General features: G+C 55.7%; 1 protein-coding gene across 3 annotated transcripts in view; it reads right to left on the bottom strand.

Moving 5' to 3' along the window:
- The window catches only part of TBCD (tubulin folding cofactor D), a 150233-nt gene that overhangs the window by 47914 nt on the left and 83209 nt on the right, over positions 1 to 19110 (bottom strand). For all 3 annotated transcript variants that reach the window (XM_081028702.1, XM_081028703.1, XM_081028704.1), the window contains exons 14-16: positions 16442 to 16598; positions 6137 to 6194; positions 1180 to 1209 (exon numbers count right to left, since the gene is read on the bottom strand). In XM_081028702.1, coding sequence (XP_080884828.1) covers positions 1180 to 1209; positions 6137 to 6194; positions 16442 to 16598 — 245 coding nt within the window. The remainder of the gene's footprint in view (positions 1 to 1179; positions 1210 to 6136; positions 6195 to 16441; positions 16599 to 19110) is intronic.

The raw sequence follows: 19110 nt of genomic DNA, 5'->3' as shown, positions 1-19110 counted from the left end.
GAGGTCACCCTGGCACTCTGGCCACCCCACCTGGCCCAGCTGCGACCGTCTGCGAGCTGCCTCACACGTGTCCCTGACGGGCGTAAGGCCACCATGGGTCCCACGCTCACGCCCCCCCACCGGCCTGCCCAGCCCCGGGCAGCACTCAGCCCCAGCCACCCGCCGTGCTCTCCTGGGCCTGCATCTGACCTCTGCGACCACAGCTCTGGGCAACACGCGGTGTGCACATCACCATGCAAACAGCTGGGCTGCCCAGGCAGGGGGCTGTACCCGGGAGGCCAGGCCAGCGCATGGAACGGGGTCCTTGGGGTGAAGACAGACGGCTGGCTGCGTCCCGCAACCCTGCCGCACACAGACACAGACATGCGGCGCGGTGCCGCCCCTCCGAGTACCCTGCCAGACGTCCGGGCTCAAAGACTGGGACTCGGCCGACTCACCGCAGCTTTCCTCTCTGGGCCGCGTCTCCGCCTCCCTGCCCTGCCTCCCGAGCCCCTTCCTCATGGGGGCCAACACGCCCTGGATACCCTCGTCCACACCTTGTCGACCTCTCTCCTGGCACGCTCACCTCGCACCTCTCACCCGGTCTCCCCAAATGTGACCTGCCTCTGGCCCAGTGTCCAGCAGGCTGGCCACACGTCCTGGGGTGTCATCATCACACACAGTGTGAACAGCTCGGGAGAAAGGCTGACCGGTGGTGACAGGTGCAGGAGGCTCAGGGCCAGCAGGCAGGACAACACTGGGGGCCGTTGAGACGGGCATGGAGCCAACAGCTTCCGGCAGCTGGCTCGTACCACACAGGACGGGCAGGGGTCACGTTTCTGTCCCTGTGATGCCAGGCCCTCCGCCCCCACCCCTGCAGCGCCCATGGGCAGCTGGCAACATCACGGCGTCAGCCATGCTCAAGGCTTTGATTTTGGTCACGCATGTAAAATTACTGACACATTCGGTTTCCTATGAAACACACTGCTGATCAATGTAAACTGTGTCAACACTCACCTGAGTGACATTCTGAGTCTGTGACCAGAAGTGAACGTGCTAAGTATTAGCTCATTCTAGGTAACTTCGTTAGCCACGTGACGTGTGACAATGCGAGGTGACACTCGGTTTGCAGCTCTCACTATTCCTGCCCCTACCTCTACAGGAAGTTTCAGGAATGAAGATTTTTAAAAGTAGCCTTACCTGTCTTCCCACATTCTCCTGGAAAGCAGCCTAAGGAACAGAAAGAACAAATATCAAGGTGAGTGCCTTGCCCTTCTGGACACCAGTTGGTGAGTTCACGGCAAACGGCCCAGGCTTTGTTTATTCGTGTACTTTTCATAAACGTCCTCACTGTTGGCTGATCACAGCCCGCAGGGTGGCCTGTCGTCTGAGTCTAAAACCACAATTTAATGGTTCAAGTTTATCAATTGGACATGTCCTGAAAAGTGGCCTCCAGCTCACACCAATGCCTAATTTAAGGCACTAGATATAAAATGGGAAAAGAGACTAATCGACTGGCTAAATAAAAGCCCAGCAGCCAAATCAGGTGTGAAGAAAAAGGGCCAGAAGAGAGAAACAACAGCTCAGATGCTCCGCTGTGCCCACCACCTCCCGGCTGCATGGGGGCGGGGGTGACCCATGGTGCCTGGGGAGCTCCCAGCCCTGGCCAGCGGACAGTGACCCCACCCGCAGCAAGCCTTCCTGACTTTGGGAACCGTCATCCCGTGAGCAAGGGTGAACAGAGCATAGAGCGTGACCGGGAGCTCAGCAGGAGCTGAAAAGGCCGAGATGCGTGCTTGTCTGAGGAACAGCGTCCTGGAAAGAGAACTTCTTCCCAGTAACAAGGTGTTGACCCCGCACTGTGAAATGAGCTTCACACAGGGGCACCTGTCATCTTCACGTCTTCCTTCTGCACCTGCCAGGTGAACAGGGGCACTTGGGAGGCTCGATGCAGAGACAGAACTTCCCAGTAACTCTAAAGGATTCGGACTGTAACTTGAAAGACTTCCTGTTGTTTTATTTCACCTCTCCCCCAAGGTTCACAAGGCATCAGGGCTTGGGTTTTACTTGTCCCCCTAACAGGTGTCTCAATAAGCAAGAGACACATAAAGGTTAATTTTCAAGTGCATATTTAACAAAAGACGCTTACTGTTTTCAGAGTCTTACAAGTACTGCCCATGTGTAAACATTAGAACACTAACGTGAGGACGTCTCAAGGAATCGCTGAGACATCTGCAGACACACAGGCCAGGAGGCCACTGCTGGGACCCAGGCAGGTTCTGAGCTGGCCTGGCAAACCTCTCTCAAAACACGGTAGCTTTACAGGACCCGAGGCAGGGTGAGACGTCTGTCCTGCAAGTGTCAGGGTGCAGAGGACACGGCCATGGCCTTCGAGAGGCCAGTGCTGCTCCCTGTCACCCCACCAACCAGGGGTGCAGCCGGCCCACACCCATCACTCACAAAACAGGCGTTTGCTGGGCACCCACCACGTGCGGGCAACTGTGCCGAGCATGGGAGACTAGGGAGGGGGCAGGAGGGCTGGGACCGGGCACCCGAGCTGCCACTGAAACCAGACGGAGAACAGGCCAAGAACCAACAGGAAACTCCTCACGGTGCCATGTGACAGAAAACAACAGAAGCAGGAGCAGCAGACGGGCGGGCACCCTCTAACATCGTACAGCGACACTTGGCAACTTACGCAAAATGGAGAAATTCCTTCATTAAAGGAAAAATTGGAAAACCTGAACAGACTTCCAGCGAGTAAGGAAACTGAATTAATAATTTAAAATCTTTCCAATGAAACAGAAAACAAAACAGAAACAGGATATCAGGAGTCCACAGGTGATTTCTACCAAACATTTAAAGTAGAAAGAATCGTTTAAATGTCTTCACCCAAAGTGAAGAGGAGGGCACACTCCCAACTCCTCCTGTGGGGCCAGATTACACAAACACCTCACAACAAACACAACAGACCAACAGCCCTTAGCAACAGACTCAAAAGTGCTCAAGAAAACTTAGGCAAAGTGAATGGTACAACGTGTGAAAGCATGACTCACGACGAGTGGGATGTGTCCCAGGATGAACGCAAGGCTGGTTTAATGTCGGAAAATCAAGTAACACGAGAGAACACCTTGATAAAGGGAAGAAACCATGTGAACATCTAACATCCACTCACAATAAAACCCTCCGACAACCAACAGCACACTTGATGGGGGCACTGAGCGCGTCCCCCTGAGACCAGGAAGGTGGGGTGCCCACTGTCACTCCTTCTACTCAGCAGCTCCTCCGACCTGTGCACTGAGACAAAGGACAGGATGGAAGGCATCAAGACAGAGAGGAAAAGTACTTCTCTTTAATCACAGATGACAAGATCCTGCGTGGAGAACTGTAAGGAACATGAACACACACAGACTGACATACACACACACACGTGTGCACAGACACACAGACTCACACACACATGCACTGACACAGATACGCGTGCACAAACTCAGACACACAGACTCAGACATACAGACATACACGTGTGGACACTCACGTGTACACATACACACAAACTCACGTACACACACAAACACACGTGTGCACAGTCAAGCATGCGCACAGATACACACGGACACACACAGACTGACACAAATATGTGTACACACACACACAGACACACCACCAGCCCTGAGAAGTGACTTCAGACAAGAGGAGAACAGGGTGTGCTACGGGCCCGTGTGTTTCCCATGTCCTCCTGACAGCCCCACTGAGCGTGTGCAGCACTGTCTCCAGCTCAGAGCCACTGCTACACACCTCAGGGGTCCGTCACACTGGAACCCACATCCCATGTGCCCTCTTGCAGTGCTGAGGGCTCTGGGGAGCGTGTGGTGTGGGGATGATGGCCACTGGGGATGTGGAGTGGGAAAACTGTGACAACAGTGCTGCCACCCACCCAAACCCCACCCTGCTTCCTTCACATGGGACAGAAGGAAACCCTCACGGCTCAGGCTGCATTTGCTGGGATTCCTGGAGAAGCCACGGGACCCATTGTACTGCTGCAGGAAGTGCCCAGTGACTCCATGCCAGCGAATGCACACGTGGGTACCTCTCCTGGACGGCCATGCCACTGCCCCCATCTGTCCTCTGCCACCCCGCCTGTCCTATCTGCCTTGGCCTTGAGTGTGACACTCACGATCCCCAAATGTGTCCCTGTGTCAGCCTGGCTGGCTACTGGGGGCATGGGAACCTCCCCAGCAAGACTCCTGCTCATAGGCGGCCAGGTGGCTCAGCTGGTTAGAGAGCGAGCTCTCAACAACAAGGTTGCTGGTTCAATTCCCACATGGGATGGTGAGCTATGCCCCTTACAACTAAGATTGAAGGACAACGACTTGGAGCTGACGGGCCCTGGAGAAACACACTGTTCCCCAATATTCCACAATTAAAAAAATGACTCCCGCTCACGATGGGGCCTTGCCTGTGGGAGGAGTGCGGGCACACCAGAATATCCTGTCATCAGTCCCTGCTTCGCAGCCCGTGTCTGACCTCGCCAGGCACAGAGGAAACCGCAGTCCTGTCCCCACAGCTTCATGCGGAATCTCCTGCACAGCCATCCTTTTCCATTAATTTCTTTAAAACATTTTGGAAAAGTGCACAAATCATAAACGTACAGTTTGACTAGTGATCAGAGTGACGGTTTGTCAGTCTCTTCATATGAGTCCTTGCTCTTGTCTGTCCCTCAAATTCACACACCGTCCACTGGGACCTCCAGGGCCCGACAAGCATGGCTGGCCCATTCACCGTCTCTCTACCACCAGCCCCTGGACACATGTGCCCACTGTCCTCTTGGCACCTGAACACCCGCTTTCAGCCCCCAAATCTGAGGGCTGCATGCTCCTGAGCGAGGCCCCCACACTCGCCTGCGTTCAGGGGGCTGGCCCACTCCTGAGACGGGAGAATCTGCCCCCGTGACACAGTGGCAGCCCACAGGGCGAGACAGGGCAGCTCTCTGGTCTCCAGCTTGGGGCCTTCGCTTGGACTCCTCTGGGCACCCTCTCCCCTCCTCAGGCCCCACCCACAGAACATACTCATGCCACACCGAACGAAAGCCCGTTTTGGACAACACCGAGGCTTACGGTAAGCCCTGTCCAGGTCCCAGCCCGTCTTCAGCCTGCTGCTCTCCAGGGTTGGCCCCCTCCTGGTCTGACAGCCATGGCGGCCAGTGACGCCCCCTCAGCAGTGTCCCGCGAGGCCTGACAATGCAGACATGGTAACCATGCCCAGCACCAGGATCTCCCAGCACCACCTACCCGGGGTGCCAGCTTCAGCCTCAGTCCCAGCCCTCCTCTCTGACAGCGCTGCCTTCACGGCGTCCTTACCCTAAAAGCTGTGCAGCTGCTTGTCTGCGCCTGAAACCAAGGCTGTCATCCTGAGGTGGGTCTGTCATCTCAGCCACCAACTCTGTGCCGAGCCAGCCCTGCCACATGGGTCTCAGACTGGCCTCCGTTCCCTCACAACCTGCACCAGCCTGTGTCAGCCTGACACGAGTGACTGACCCTGAATAAGCCAGCCAAGCACAAAGCTGGGTCACAATTACCGCAGGGACACAGCCCTGCAGCTGTCACCTCTGACTGGCGTCCCCGGGAAGCTGCGGAAGTCGGAGCCCCAGCCCAGCTCTGTGGGGGAGCAGGGGCCCAGGGCAGCACCTTTCAGGAGCCACCGTGGAGCCCGCAAAAGGCTCTCCCACCCCAACCCACCCCAAATGTGACTGGGCTCTGGGGCCAGGTTGTGTTCAAGCCCCTGCCAGGCACGTCCAGCAAGGCCCCGGCCAAGCCTGACTACAGTGGCTGGTCTGACCTCTGTTCCTGTTCTCAGTCATGTCCAGGCCACGCTCATGGAAGCCATGTTTCCCTGCTCGGAGAACCACCCTGGGCTGTGTATGGTTCTCAGCACGCTTCTGATGGGGTATTTAATGCCAACCAATCCCCAGGAGACCAGAGGAGATGGGAACTGTCACTCTACTGCATGGCCTCTCCAGGAGCCGCCCTCAGCGTCCCCTCACCAGCTTGCCTCCTTCTGAGCCCAGGGCCCCATCCAGGAGGCCATGCATGCTCGGTGGGGCAGGCACAGTTCAGAGCCCTCCCCTCATACGAAAGGAACAAACTGGAAAACTTACGGAGGCCGCTCTCCTGCAGTTCACATTTCGGTCAAACACGGTGGCAATGAGCAGCGCACTGTGGAAGAGAGGGGCCGATTCATTAGAAGGAATGTGCAGAGAACTGGGACTCTGCCTGGAGAACTCGTCTGTCATTTGCTCAGTCACAACGCGCCTACCCCGCTACCAGACATTCGGCGAGCCTGTGTGCACGGCGGGCTCCGGGCACCGCAGCTGCAGACACGCTCAGGAGGCAGCCGCACTGGTTGTACCGTGAACATGAGAGTGCATGCCTGCGTGCAAATGCGGTCACAGGCCAAGGGCTGCCACCCACTGAAGCAGGTGCCCAGGGACGAGAGATGGCTATGCTGGGGCGGGGGAAGGCCCCCGGGGTGCGGTCCACAGTGACACACAGGGACACGCGGCTAGTGGAGCCCCGAGAGGCCGACGACCCCTACCCCTCCCCAGAAGTGGCCAGCCAACGACAGAAAACAGGCGCTGGGTGTCACGCAGTCCCACTAATGGCCACGTCCCCCAGCCACACCACGACCACATCAGAAAGCAGGAAGCCATTCCAAGCTCCTAACACTCATCAGGCTTCATTCAAATCTGTCTTCACTGGGTCACAACACTTTGTTATTATGAATAAACAAGATGCCTCATCTGACTGCAGAAAACGAGGGTTCGGGGCCGGCGTGCAGGCAAAGCGCTGTGTCTGTGTGACGTGAGGGTCTGCGTCTCAGAGCAGTCTACAGAGAAAACGTCTTTAAAAAGGCCACTTCAGACACACCGAGGCCACCCATGGGACCGCTAGGGCCTGACACTCCCACCTGTCTCCACATCCTGGACCTGCCCCTCCCACCAAACGCTTGGGACGCCCCGTGGCACGCCCACACCCCAGCTCCGCCAGCCTGACAGCAACCGCCTGAGTCCAAGCCCCCGGCGGCTGCAGCGTGTCAGCGGACCTGTGATGGGCAGCCCAGTGCCCCGGAAATGTGCAGGTTCTGGGAGTGGCCTGCTGCCTGCCACCGGGGGTTACTTCCCAGGTGCAATTAGGTTTGCTCATCAGCTGGTCTTATAACAGGGGGAGTCTCCTGACAGGCCCGTGTCATCACCAGATTCTCAGAAATGGATGTCGGAGAGGGAGAGCCAGAGGGAAGCAGGGAAAGGACTGGGCTGAAGCTGTGGTTGTGCAGGTGGAGGAAGAGACAGGGCCTCCAGCAGCTGGGAGTCAGGGCCAGGTCTCCCCCAGTGCTTCTAGGAGGAGCCAGCCTTGTGACAACCTGGCGTTGGCCCCATGAGACGGGGTCAGACCCATGACCTCCCCTGGGTTTCTTGCTACATAAATGAGCCAGAATCAAAAGCCTATATATTGTGTATTTTGATTTATAAGACATTCTAGAGATGGTAAAACTATAGGGACCAAAAGCAGACTGGTGGTGGCCAGGGGCGGCGGCTGACTACAAAGGGCTGAGGGAGGGAATCTGGGTGATGGGTTGTTGTTTGGTGCTGTAGTGGCGCAATCTGTCAAAACCCAAAAAACGGCATGCAAGTTAAAAAGAAACTATCAGAAAGTGAGGAGCTACTATGGCAGTGGACACGGGGGTTAAAAAGGTGGGAGGACACAGTGCAGAGGACGAGGCCGGGAGGAGGAGTGGGCAGGCGGGGGCTGGAGCCTGGGAGGCGCCTGTGCTCCTGACACAGGCGTGGAATCTGGGTCTGGAGTCTAAATTCCATGGCTTGGGGGATGCAGGGTCCTGATAGTGCTGATTCCAGGGCTAGGGCGCGGGAGAAAAGCGTAAGCCTGGGGGCTCTGTAGTGCTAGAAAGAAGAGAGTCTTCAAAAAACTAAAAAGACGGGTCCTTGGAAAGGACACAGGTGCAGATCTGAAGCAGCTCCCATGGCTGGAGGTGGGCAATGGAGCCCCAAAAAGACTGCAGCAGCAGATGCAAACCCCAAGAATCAGAGAAGTGCCCACCAGTCCACACCGGTGTCAACAAACAACTGGAGGAAAGAAAGGGGCAGAAGGGACACCTTTTCCTCCCAAAAGAAGGTGGAGAGAAGCACCAAGGGGTCTGCTGGGCTGGCCCCCCAATGGGCGTGGAAACTGGTGGCACAAATCTGAGGAGCACAGGGCCGCTGTGTCGTCCCTAAATATCCTGAAGACACTGACCGCTTATGAAGGACACAATCCCGGGCCCGGCCAGCATCAGCCACAGTAAGTGAGGGACGTGCCCCATATGTGACACTCAGCAGCACATGGTAAGCACTGCCGTAGGTTGAGTAGTGGTGACACGACCCTCTCCTGGGTTTTGCCATGTGAGATACCAACACTAGGGGAAGCGGGCGAAGGGCTTAGGAGAACTTTTCCTATTATTTTTGTAATTCTTCTTTAAGTCTAACGTTAGTTCAAAATTAACAGGTCTTTGGAAAAAAACTAAATATAGAAAGATTTTAAAAGACCCGGCGTTAGTAGCTGGGATCCTTTCCATATCACTCCTTTTACTCAGCTGAAACTGAAAGTAATTTCAGCAAAACTCTATTAACAGTTATTCCTGTTTCCTCCCTAAACTCTTCATTACAAACTGCAGCCAAAATGAGATTCTGAAAAAAATACTGCCCTTAAAACTAAAGGAAATTCATCTTCCTGTAGCAGGAACATTTTAAGATCAGTTGATTCTATTTCAGCACCATTATGGCTTTTAAGGAAATTTTAGAAATCACTGAACTGAGCAACACATACTAATATTATCTTTCAGTAACTTAAAAATTATATAACTACTGCTCTTAATAGAAACATATTTGCATTTTGATCTAAATATATTCTCAGAATTGGTGTAAATTTAAGTGCTACATTTACATATTAATAAGAGCTTCTTTATCCATGAGATCATAGGTATTTTAGGAAAAGGTACTATCCAAGCATTTTCACTTTCCTTTAAAATCTGACCCAGAAAAATGTGGACGGACATTTTTATTGAGTTTAGGTGTAACCAATATACAAAGTTCACATTTTACACTGTCTTGAAATTTCCTGTCAACCTGTTTGTCTGAAATTATAATTTTTGAATTACTGAACACCGATTAACGAAGAGAGAACAGAACCAATATAGAGAAGCGTGAAAGCACCGGCCGCCGTGGAAGCGAGCGGCAGCCCCGGCAGGTCACGAGTCCGTTCAGAAAACTGCTCAGAGATGGCCAGGCGGCGGGGCACCGGAGGCCAGGCCCAGGCCCCGCCCACCCGAGCCCAGGCCCGGGCCCCGCCCACCCGAGGCCAGGCCCAGGCCCCGCCCCCGGACCCCGCCCACCCAAGACCAGGCCCGGGCCCCGCCCCCGGACCCCGCCCACCCAAGACCAGGCCCCGGCCCCGCCCACCCAAGACCAGGCCCAGACCCCGCCCACCCAAGACCAGGCCCAGGCCCCGCCCCCGGACCCCGCCCACCCAAGACCAGGCCCAGGCCCCGCCCCCGGACCCCGCCCACCCAAGACCAGGCCCGGGCCCCGCCCCCGGACCCCGCCCACCCAAGACCAGGCCCGGGCCCCGCCCCCGGACCCCGCCCACCCAAGACCAGGCCCCGGCCCCGCCCACCCAAGACCAGGCCCAGACCCCGCCCACCCAAGACCAGGCCCAGGCCCCGCCCCCGGACCCCGCCCACCCAAGACCAGGCCCAGGCCCCGCCCCCGGACCCCGCCCACCCAAGACCAGGCCCGGGCCCCGCCCCCGGACCCCGCCCACCCAAGACCAGGCCCCGGCCCCGCCCACCCAAGACCAGGCCCGGGCCCCGCCCCCGGGCCCCACCCCGCGGGTGGACTCGCTGGCCCTGCCCCGGGCAGCGTGAGTCCTAAGAAGAGTCACGACTTCGTCCCGGCCACCCCCCCCACCCGCCAGGCAAGGATGAGCAGCCTGCGCTGCGAGACGCGGACGGCTGGCGTCGGCCTCGGTTTACGCTGCCACTGAACCGAAACGCTACCCAGAGGCTGTGCTGAAGGCCCTGCCTGTGGTCGTGCGCGCTGTGCCGCCAGCCCCTTCCTTCCGAGACCACAGCCGGCTGCGCGGGAAGGGGCTCCACGCGGCGCGCGCGGTCTACGCGGCCCGGCCCGGGTTTCCGTGCCTGCGCGGACCGGCCCAGAGCGGTGATTCCAGAGCCCACGGCGTGTCCCGGGGGCCCCAGAAGGAGCCTGCTTCTGACCAGCACCGGCGGAAACCACGTGCGGGCCACGAAGGGGACCGGCGCCTGCACGAGGCCACGCCCACTGTAATCTGATGCTTTCACGTTCACAAGTAAATGGCTTAAAAAGTTACTGCTTTACTCGTATTTTACCAAACTTCACAGAGCGTGGTAGGGCAAATACAACACCACTTAAAAACACAGCTTTTGAGGCCGCCCGGGGCTCAGGGGTCGGAGCTCCGGGCTCCTGACTCCGAAGGCTGCCGGTTGGATTCCCACGTGGCCCAGTGGGCTCTCAACCACGAGGCTGCCGGATCGATTCCCACGTGGCCCAGTGGGCTCTCAACCACGAGGCTGCCGGTTGGATTCCCACGTGGCCCAGTGGGCTCTCAACCACGAGGCTGCCGGATCGATTCCCACGTGGCCCAGTGGGCTCTCAACCACGAGGCTGCCGGATCGATTCCCACGTGGCCCAGTGGGCTCTCAACCACGAGGCTGCCGGATCGATTCCCACGTGGCCCAGTGGGCTCTCAACCACGAGGCTGCCGGATCGATTCCCACGTGGCCCAGTGGGCTCTCAACCAGGAGGCTGCCGGATCGATTCCCACGTGGCCCAGTGGGCTCTCAACCACGAGGCTGCCGGATCGATTCCCACGTGGCCCAGTGGGCTCTCAACCACGAGGCTGCCGGATCGATTCCCACGTGGCCCAGTGGGCTCTCAACCACGAGGCTGCCGGATCGATTCCCACGTGGCCCAGTGGGCTCTCAACCAGGAGGCTGCCGGTTCGACTCCCACAAGGGATGGTGGGCTGCGCCCCCTGCAACTAGAAACGGCAACTGGACCTGGAGCTGAGCTGCGCCCTCCACAACTAAGATTGAAAGGACAACAACTTGACTTGGAAAAAAGGCCTGGGAGTACACACTGTTCCCCAATAAAGTCCTGTTCCCTTTCCCCAATTAAAAAACAAACAAACAAAAAACCACATCAAGATTTAAAAAAACAAAACAAAAAAACAGCTTTTAATTAACTATCAACTCTTACATTAACTCAACAAATCAACTGTGTAGACCTGGGAATTTAACAGGTTTTAACACTTTTGATTTGCACTAACCTTAGAAAACTGATCTCACACTGAGAACAAAACTGGCTCATCTAGAAATACTAGCATGTTTCAAATAAAAACAGCCAAGATAATCTCTTAAATATAAATGTCAAAGCTCCCAAGGGCCCCTGTCCCACGCGAGCCCTGGAAGCTTTCCTGAGCACAGGAGCCGTGTCAGGCACATGAGCGGACATGGACAGCACCACGACACGCCGTGCCTCGGTTCTTCACCCGTTTGCTTTCACTGCCTCAGTTTAGGCGATACTTCAGGATTTCCCAACACAGAAACGGTCTGTGTCAAACAGAAAGGGACTTTCTTTCTTGTCCGAGTCAGGGGACGCTGCGAGCCTCGACCTGCCCCAGCCCCGGGCTCCTGACTTTACTAGCAGGTTGTACAAGGAGCAGCAGGTCTCACCCCAAAGTCAGTGTGTTAGTTTATATGATATTTCACGGCGATAAAAAGCAAAATACACTGTTTTACTTTAAGAGGAATCTTATCGTTTCAAAATCAAAACATGTTTAAATATCGGACTGATAATTTATTATCCATCCATCTTGTTTGAAAGTTGAAAATCACCTTGTTTTCCAAGAAAAAAGCCAGACCCGCTCCACCTATGGGTGGGCTCTCCTTCCCTAAGCGTGGGAATCGAAGCTCACAGCCAGCACCGTGGTGAACACAGGCTTTTTAAAGCTGCTTTTAGTCACAGGTGAACTAAAATGGAGGCTGAGTGGGGGTGTACCAGGTGGAGAGCGGGGGGCCTGTCTCGGTTGTAACTGCCACTGAACTTGAAAAACAAAAGGGTTATCTTCCCTGGGAAGAACAAGACGTAGCTTTGAGCCACATTTGCCATTTCCTGGTTTTTCAGGGCAACTGTGCCCTCGAGGAAGACATCTGGGAGCCAATCCCTGCTGCCTGGCTGTGCCCCTGGCAGGGGAAGGGCCTGCTGATGTCAACAGCCACTCAGCTTCCCACAGAGTTTCAGGTGAGGAAATTGCTGGAAGGCGACAGCCAATGCAGCAGTGCGGGCTCATTTTCCTTTTTCATCTTGCAAATTCGCTTTCTGTTGCTGGTGAGAAGGTTCCAGATAATGCTGGCGGCTCTGGACCACGTTAACTGCCCTTGTCTCCCTGCTCCTGAAATCCACTTAGCTTTTCAGGAAGCCCTGTTTGCCTTTCCACAAAAATCTGTTCCATCTCTTAATCTGTGTTGTGTTTTTTTTTTTACCAGTTAGATAATGCTTAGGAAATACAGGTTTTCACAACACAACTGCATTTGCCTAAAAACTTCCTGTGTCATATTTATGAACCAGAGTCAGTGCCCATTCGGACAGCCCTCCAGCTCCCGCAGGGAAAGCGGGCAGCTGAGCCTGCCAGCGCCCGCACGGTGGAGGCCCCGCCTGACCTCTCACTCCGCGTGGGCGCCAGCAGAGCCCAGCCCTGCCTCCTCCTCACTGCTCCTTCTTACCAGGTGTTTCTATTTCACTGACAGAACTACATTTTGATCTCAACTGCGTACCCTTGCAGGACCCACTGAAGAGTGTGTGAAAGTATAACGATATCAAGATCTTATCATGTGCCAGGATTAATGGCTTAAAAGCTGACAATTAAAATGTGGTCACTTATTAGAAACCAAAGGAGGCACGTCTTGAAGGACACACCCTGACCGATACTCCTGGGGCCGGAGGCTCACCGGGCACCATGACTCACCTTCCAGGCCGCCCGCCCGCCCGCCCACCCTGGATGCCTGCAGTCCAGATAGACCGGGAAGGGCTGCGGCACAGGTTCCCCCAAAACCTGCCAAACTGGACTGAAACACGGCCGGGCGCGGCTCCAAAGGGCACTGGTTGGTCCCATCCCAGGAAGGGCACAGGGAAAGGGCACAAGGGGGGGCCTTTTCAAGCAGAAACTGCCAGAGGCCGGTAACTCCTGTGTTAATTAGGAGAAATTCGAAAGCCCCCCTCTCCACCCCCAGCAGAGGTTTCCGTGTGAGAGTTGCTGTGCAAGCTCATCAGCCGTCCCCGGGCATGCCCAGGAAGCCACGGGACATGCCTCCCCTGAGATCAAAGGGCCCAGTGCAGCCACATACGTTTCTGCAGAGGATGCTGGCCACCACTGCAGTGAATGTTCTTGGGTCCCTTGTGGTTAGTGAGGTTCTTACAATGACTCCCAGCTCAGAAAGGTGAGTGTTCTGAAAGAACCCAGCTCCACACCCTCCCATCACTGTCCAGACACAAGGGCGGGACCCTCTAGGATCCACAGGACCCCCCAAGGGGTCCCTTCACAGGATGGGCTTGGCTCCGCCCTCAGCTGCACGCAGGTCTGCGGCCACTTTCATTGTGACCCGGCCTGGCCGCCCACGTGGCCCACAAGGAGCCGTCGCTGGGCCCTTCAAAGCAGTCCTGCCACAGCTGTGCTCCAGAAAGCTCAGCACGTGGCCAGGACCCCTCACTGTGCCCAGTAGGCCCCCATGTGTTCTTCCCTTTCTGAACAATGGAGGGGTGACCTGCACTAAGACAGCCCGAGCCCTTCAGCCTCCGTGAAAGCTCAAGTCCCCTTCACGCACACGCATACCCATCGGGCCCCGTGCGGCTGGTCAGGTCCCCGTCCAGGCCTGGACCTGGCGTGACCTGCCCACCGGCGCCCGGAACGCACAGGACTCAGTGGCTATGGCCTCTGACGCCCATGCCGCGCTCAGCACCCTCCAGTTCTCACAGACCGGTGCTGTACTTCATCAAATCACTACCGAGACCAGTGCTGCGATGGCAAGTTCTCGAGCTGCAGAAGGTACAAGCTGTGGCGGGAAGAGCCTCCCTCTCCAAAGCCCAGCGCCCTGGCCGGAGCTGCCCTTCTCTGTCCCACGGGTGCCACGTGGCGTTAGGGCTTGGGGCCTTCCGCCTGCATCGCTTCCCTCCCAGTCGGGACGGGGCCTCGTGACTCTGGCACAAGCAGCAGCTTTCGCCCGAAGTGGGGGCAGGATGAGTGGTGGCCAGCGCCCTCTGTACTAGCCTTTCTGCCCGGCCCACCCCAACTCCTCAGCCAGGCCCTGCTCCTATTCTCCAGAGACTCAGGCCCAGGGAGGGCCCCACAGACATTACAGCTCCGACAAACGTTCAACTGACAAGGCACTCATTCACGTGGAAATGGGAACAGCCACGCCGGGGCCAGAGTCCCCTGCCGCACATCGGCCTCCAGCAGAGGTAGCTGGTACCGAAACCCACAGCTGGGCCATGTCGACTCCGCCCCCCCCAGCTGCCTGACTCAGGGCAAGTGTCCTGCGTGGCCCCTCGCGTCACCCCCGTGTGGCAGGAACAGCCACATGCCCCGCCACCCACAGCACTGCTCACTGAGGGAGACAGGAACAGCTGAGAGGCGTTGTGCTGTCCTGCGATGCTGAAGAAAGCAGTAAGGAAAACCCTTGTTTTGCGTTCGTTTTTTAGTTCCAGAAGTAGCTTCCACACAGTTGAGAAGAAAGAAGACAGCCATGCCAACAGAGCGGGGGACAGCAGGGAGCACAGCCTCAGGGGGCCCAGGCACCTGGCCATCCCCTGAGCTCCTGACTCAGGAGCAGCGAGGGAGGGACACAGGCGCAGGCAGCCTGGCCTCCTGGCCACAGCCAGCCCTTATCCAGGGCCACATCTGCACACGATCACTGCCCTCCCCCCAAGGGTGGACGAGACTAGGAGACCAGACATCTGTACGAATTCCTGGAAGCACTTTAGCTCCTTGAACTTTATCAGAATCCTCAGGCTGTTCTGTAGGCTGTGCTTTGATAGAAGTCAAGATTGAGAGGCGGAGGCCAGAGGCACTTCCTGGGCAACGAGCACGCCTGAGGACCCCATCCCAACCCTAGAAATGGCAAGGTGCAACAGCCGTGCAAGCGGCCCCTCCAGCGCCCGGACGTCTGAGCCCACACTGGGGAGCAGCATTGGCTTGCTCACCCGCTGGCACTTGAGGGCACACCCGGGCCAGAGGGAGTGGAGCCAGGCGGCTGGGGCAGAGCGGTGGTGTCACTCAGAGATCTCAGGTGACATCTTCCACAGAGCTGTGGACGGTAGTAGTCTCCGTGACCTGAGCAGAACTCTGAAATCTGGTTCCTAGTAAAAGTCGTCTGGTAAGCAAGTTGCACCCACTGACGCAGACGCTGCACCCGCCTCAGCATTCCTCCTCCTCTGGCTACTTGACAAACACCCAGAAACACACACCAACCTTCTTCATGTCAAAGTAACTTAGTTCAGTCCAAAAACAGACTAAGAAATCAGAGTACAAAAATTAACTTAAAAATTCCCTCTACTAAGGAAACGTGTTTTGCATTTCTCCAAAAAAAAAACCACCACCAGATCTTAAAATGGGGCCGATGGCACAGGCATCCAGACACCTTCGGGGGCTCAGCTGGACGCACACAGTGAGACCCCCACAGGAAAGGAGCCCTGCTGTGCGCTCAGGAGCCGGGCCTCTCACTGGCGGCACAGTTGGGGTCACAGGACACCACAGAACGTCTCTTTCCTGCTCACAAGGCTATGCTGAACGTCTCTTTCCTGCTCAGAGGTGTTGATGAAGTCGCCAGTGAATGTTCGAGAGCTGGCGCATAAACACTAGAAAGTTACACCGGCCAGAACCCAGCCCTCGCCCGCAGGCTTCCTTCCCCTTTGCACGCTCGGTGGAGGCCATGGCAGTTGTTTCCAAAATGCATCTCTTGGTAAAACACGAGATGCGTGGGGGCACGACGCCCTCAGGACCGCACACCACCCACGACGCGGCTCTCCATCTAAGGATCTGATCCCTGCAGGCCACCACAGCCTCTAGAACATCGCCCCTAAACACTGGTCTGAGCTGCTGACCCGCGAAGAGCTCTGCTCCCAAGCTGCTGCATTTCACAGGCACCTCTCCAACGATTTCAGAAGCGCCCAAGCACCTACGTCTCACACCACCATGGGAAGGTGCCGTGTATCCTGCGCCTCACACACGCTCAGGAGGGCGCGATGGACAGACAAGGGAGGGGACGCAGCACCACGGGGGCGGGTGCAGTGCAGCAGGAAGGACGACGACAGCTTTACCTGGAAATATCGGCCACGAAGGGCTGCAGCTCCTGCGGCTCGTAGGCTCGTGCGAAGGCCCAGCACACATAGCAGGCGGCGTCTCTGACGTTGGTGCCCACGCTGCAGGCGCCCCGCTTCTCCTCGTAGGTCAGCGCCTTGAGGATCACGGCCACCACTAGGCAGAGGAGGACAGACTGTGAGGACGGGCTGTGGTGGCACGTGTGCTTCTACAGAAACAGCTCTACGGTCGCGACACGACGCCTGGCACCGCAGCACCACGCGGTGGGCAGCCCGTACAGCATCCAGCTTGGTCCTTCTGGAGAACTGAGGGCCTTGTCAGAAAGGAAACATCTGGAGGGAAACACAAGTCCCCCAGCTCCAACCATGGGCAAACGTTTTCTAAAACGTCCACCAAGAAATGAAAGTCCCTACAAATTGGCACGCCAACCCCTGCCAGGCCACTGGAGGGACGCTGCCCACCTGAGATGCTGGACGCAGGCCCCACCAGACAGTGAGGAAGGGGCTACAGGGCGACCAGCAACATCACTGAGGACAGCAGCCCCTGGGGTCTTGTTGGCCAGGGGCCTGTGACAGACGAACTACTTCCAATTCTGGCCCAAAGCAGGCAGCTGAGGAGTGACCCGGCGCAGAGCACCCAGTCACACAGGCATCTCCGCTGTGCTCGGAGGGTGCCAGTCCCCTCGGGGACCTTAGAACTGAGAAAGCAAGTGGTGAAGCGAGTCAAGCCTGTGGTCACTTCTGCACTTTAGGCGTGACCCGTACACCGGGGGGCAGAGAAGTGTGTCCACGTGACTTGTGCTCATCTTTTGTTACTGGTGCATATTGAGTATTACAATTTTCATCCAGTTTCTTCCTTCCTTAAAATGTGTATACATTTTTTTTGACTTTTCTGTATGTTTTATTATCTAAAATATCAAATGTTTATGGTAATTTGAAATACATAACAGGTTATCCAGGTTCCATTTGAAAATGTCTGAGTAATTTAATATTACGTAAGTGATTTCTCACATAAAGAGAATTTTAAGACATGGTGAGAGTACTAGAATGTTTAAAGGAGCTAAAACTTTACTATTTTACATTAAATTGATCAGATTCGTGTATTTCAAGTACTTGGGAAGATTTGGTAATTACAGACATGTAAATTACTTAAAAATAAAATATATTACATTCATGCATACGATTTCAATGGTATAAGAGAATTTAATTGATTTTACAAATGAACCAAACAGTATTTAAAGCTTCTTAAAATAATTATAATAGAAAGAAGCTTAAGAAAAAATTTTAGGTGCGGCCGGATGGCTCCAGTTGGTTAGAGCACGAGCTCTCAACAACAAGGTTGCAGGTTCAATTCCCACATGCGATGGTGGGCTGCGCCCCCTGCAACTAAAGATTGAAAACGGCGACTGGACTTGGAGCTGATGGGCCCTGGAGAAGCACACTGTCCCCCAATATTCCCCAATAAAATGTATTAAAAAAAGAAAAAAATTTAATTTGAAATTCAAAGACAGAACGTTAAATTTTTAAAAAGTCACACTGATTAGAATTTTCAGCAAATCCCAGCTGATGGACCCCAACACACAGCAACACCGCCATGACACAATGAGCGGCTCGTTCCGGTGCTTAGAAAAGCGTGGAAAGTGAGAAGAGTGAACGCCTGCTCTCGGGAGATGGGTGACCACATGTCCAGGAGCTGCTGCTCAGGAGCCGCCTGCCTCTGTGGACCAACCTCTGACTGTGAGGCCGCGTGACAGACAGTGGCGGGAAGGACACAGCCCACGTCCCCTCGGGATGGTCAGCGAGGGAGGTCTCAGAGAGCGAGTCCTTCCACCAGAGCACACGGCCAGCCTCCGGTGTTCCCCAGCGTCACACCCCAGGCCACACGGTGCTGACAGGATGAGGGATTTCAGGGTACGAGTGGAACGTGTGTCACCCACACTGGGGCCGGGGCTTCCCACGTACGCCTGGCAAGCAAGTCTCACATACATGAAGGTCGACCAGCACGAGACAGTGAACAAAGAAAACAAAGAAGGCAGTTCAAAGCCAGTGGCAAGAAGCAAGGGGTCCCAAGAAGCAGCACGTAACCAACGGCAAGCAGGCCCCTCGTGCATGTCTACGCCAGCCGGCCGCCCAGACCCCACACACACACCCTCCGTGCACCTCGACAGTGAGAGAAGACACGCCCGGGAAGGACATCAGAAAAAGTAACGTATCGATTATTTGCTCATGTAACTGTCATCACAGCAATGACCTCCCAGGAAAATGGACCTAGAAAACCACGAGAAACAACTGTAGAACCATGAACATTCATACCAATTTCCCTTCTGCCTTTTTGTATCTAAGTATATTTGATTCTATATAAATGGCAACAAAAAGAAGATTTGACTCTGTACAACTTATTTTATACACACACAGTAATTATTTTTAAAAGTTATAAGCTGTTCACATAAGTCTACTTACAATTCCATAAATAAACATACTCCGAAATAAAAAGCTCCAAGGCCACGTCATCACTGACACGTGTCAGGCAGCAGCGAGGCTGGTTTCCTCACAGGACCCTGCTCTAAAGGCCTGACCGCAACAGGACGTCCCGGGGCCTGGAGCTGGCCTCCCCTCAGCTGGGTGCTAAGGACCCGACACGGACCCACCTGCTTGCCATGTCCTCAGGT

This window comes from Rhinolophus hipposideros (genome assembly GCF_964194185.1).
Source record: "Rhinolophus hipposideros genome assembly, chromosome: 20".
Taxonomy (NCBI): domain Eukaryota; kingdom Metazoa; phylum Chordata; class Mammalia; order Chiroptera; family Rhinolophidae; genus Rhinolophus; species Rhinolophus hipposideros.
This window is presented reverse-complemented; position numbering and strand designations above follow the sequence as displayed.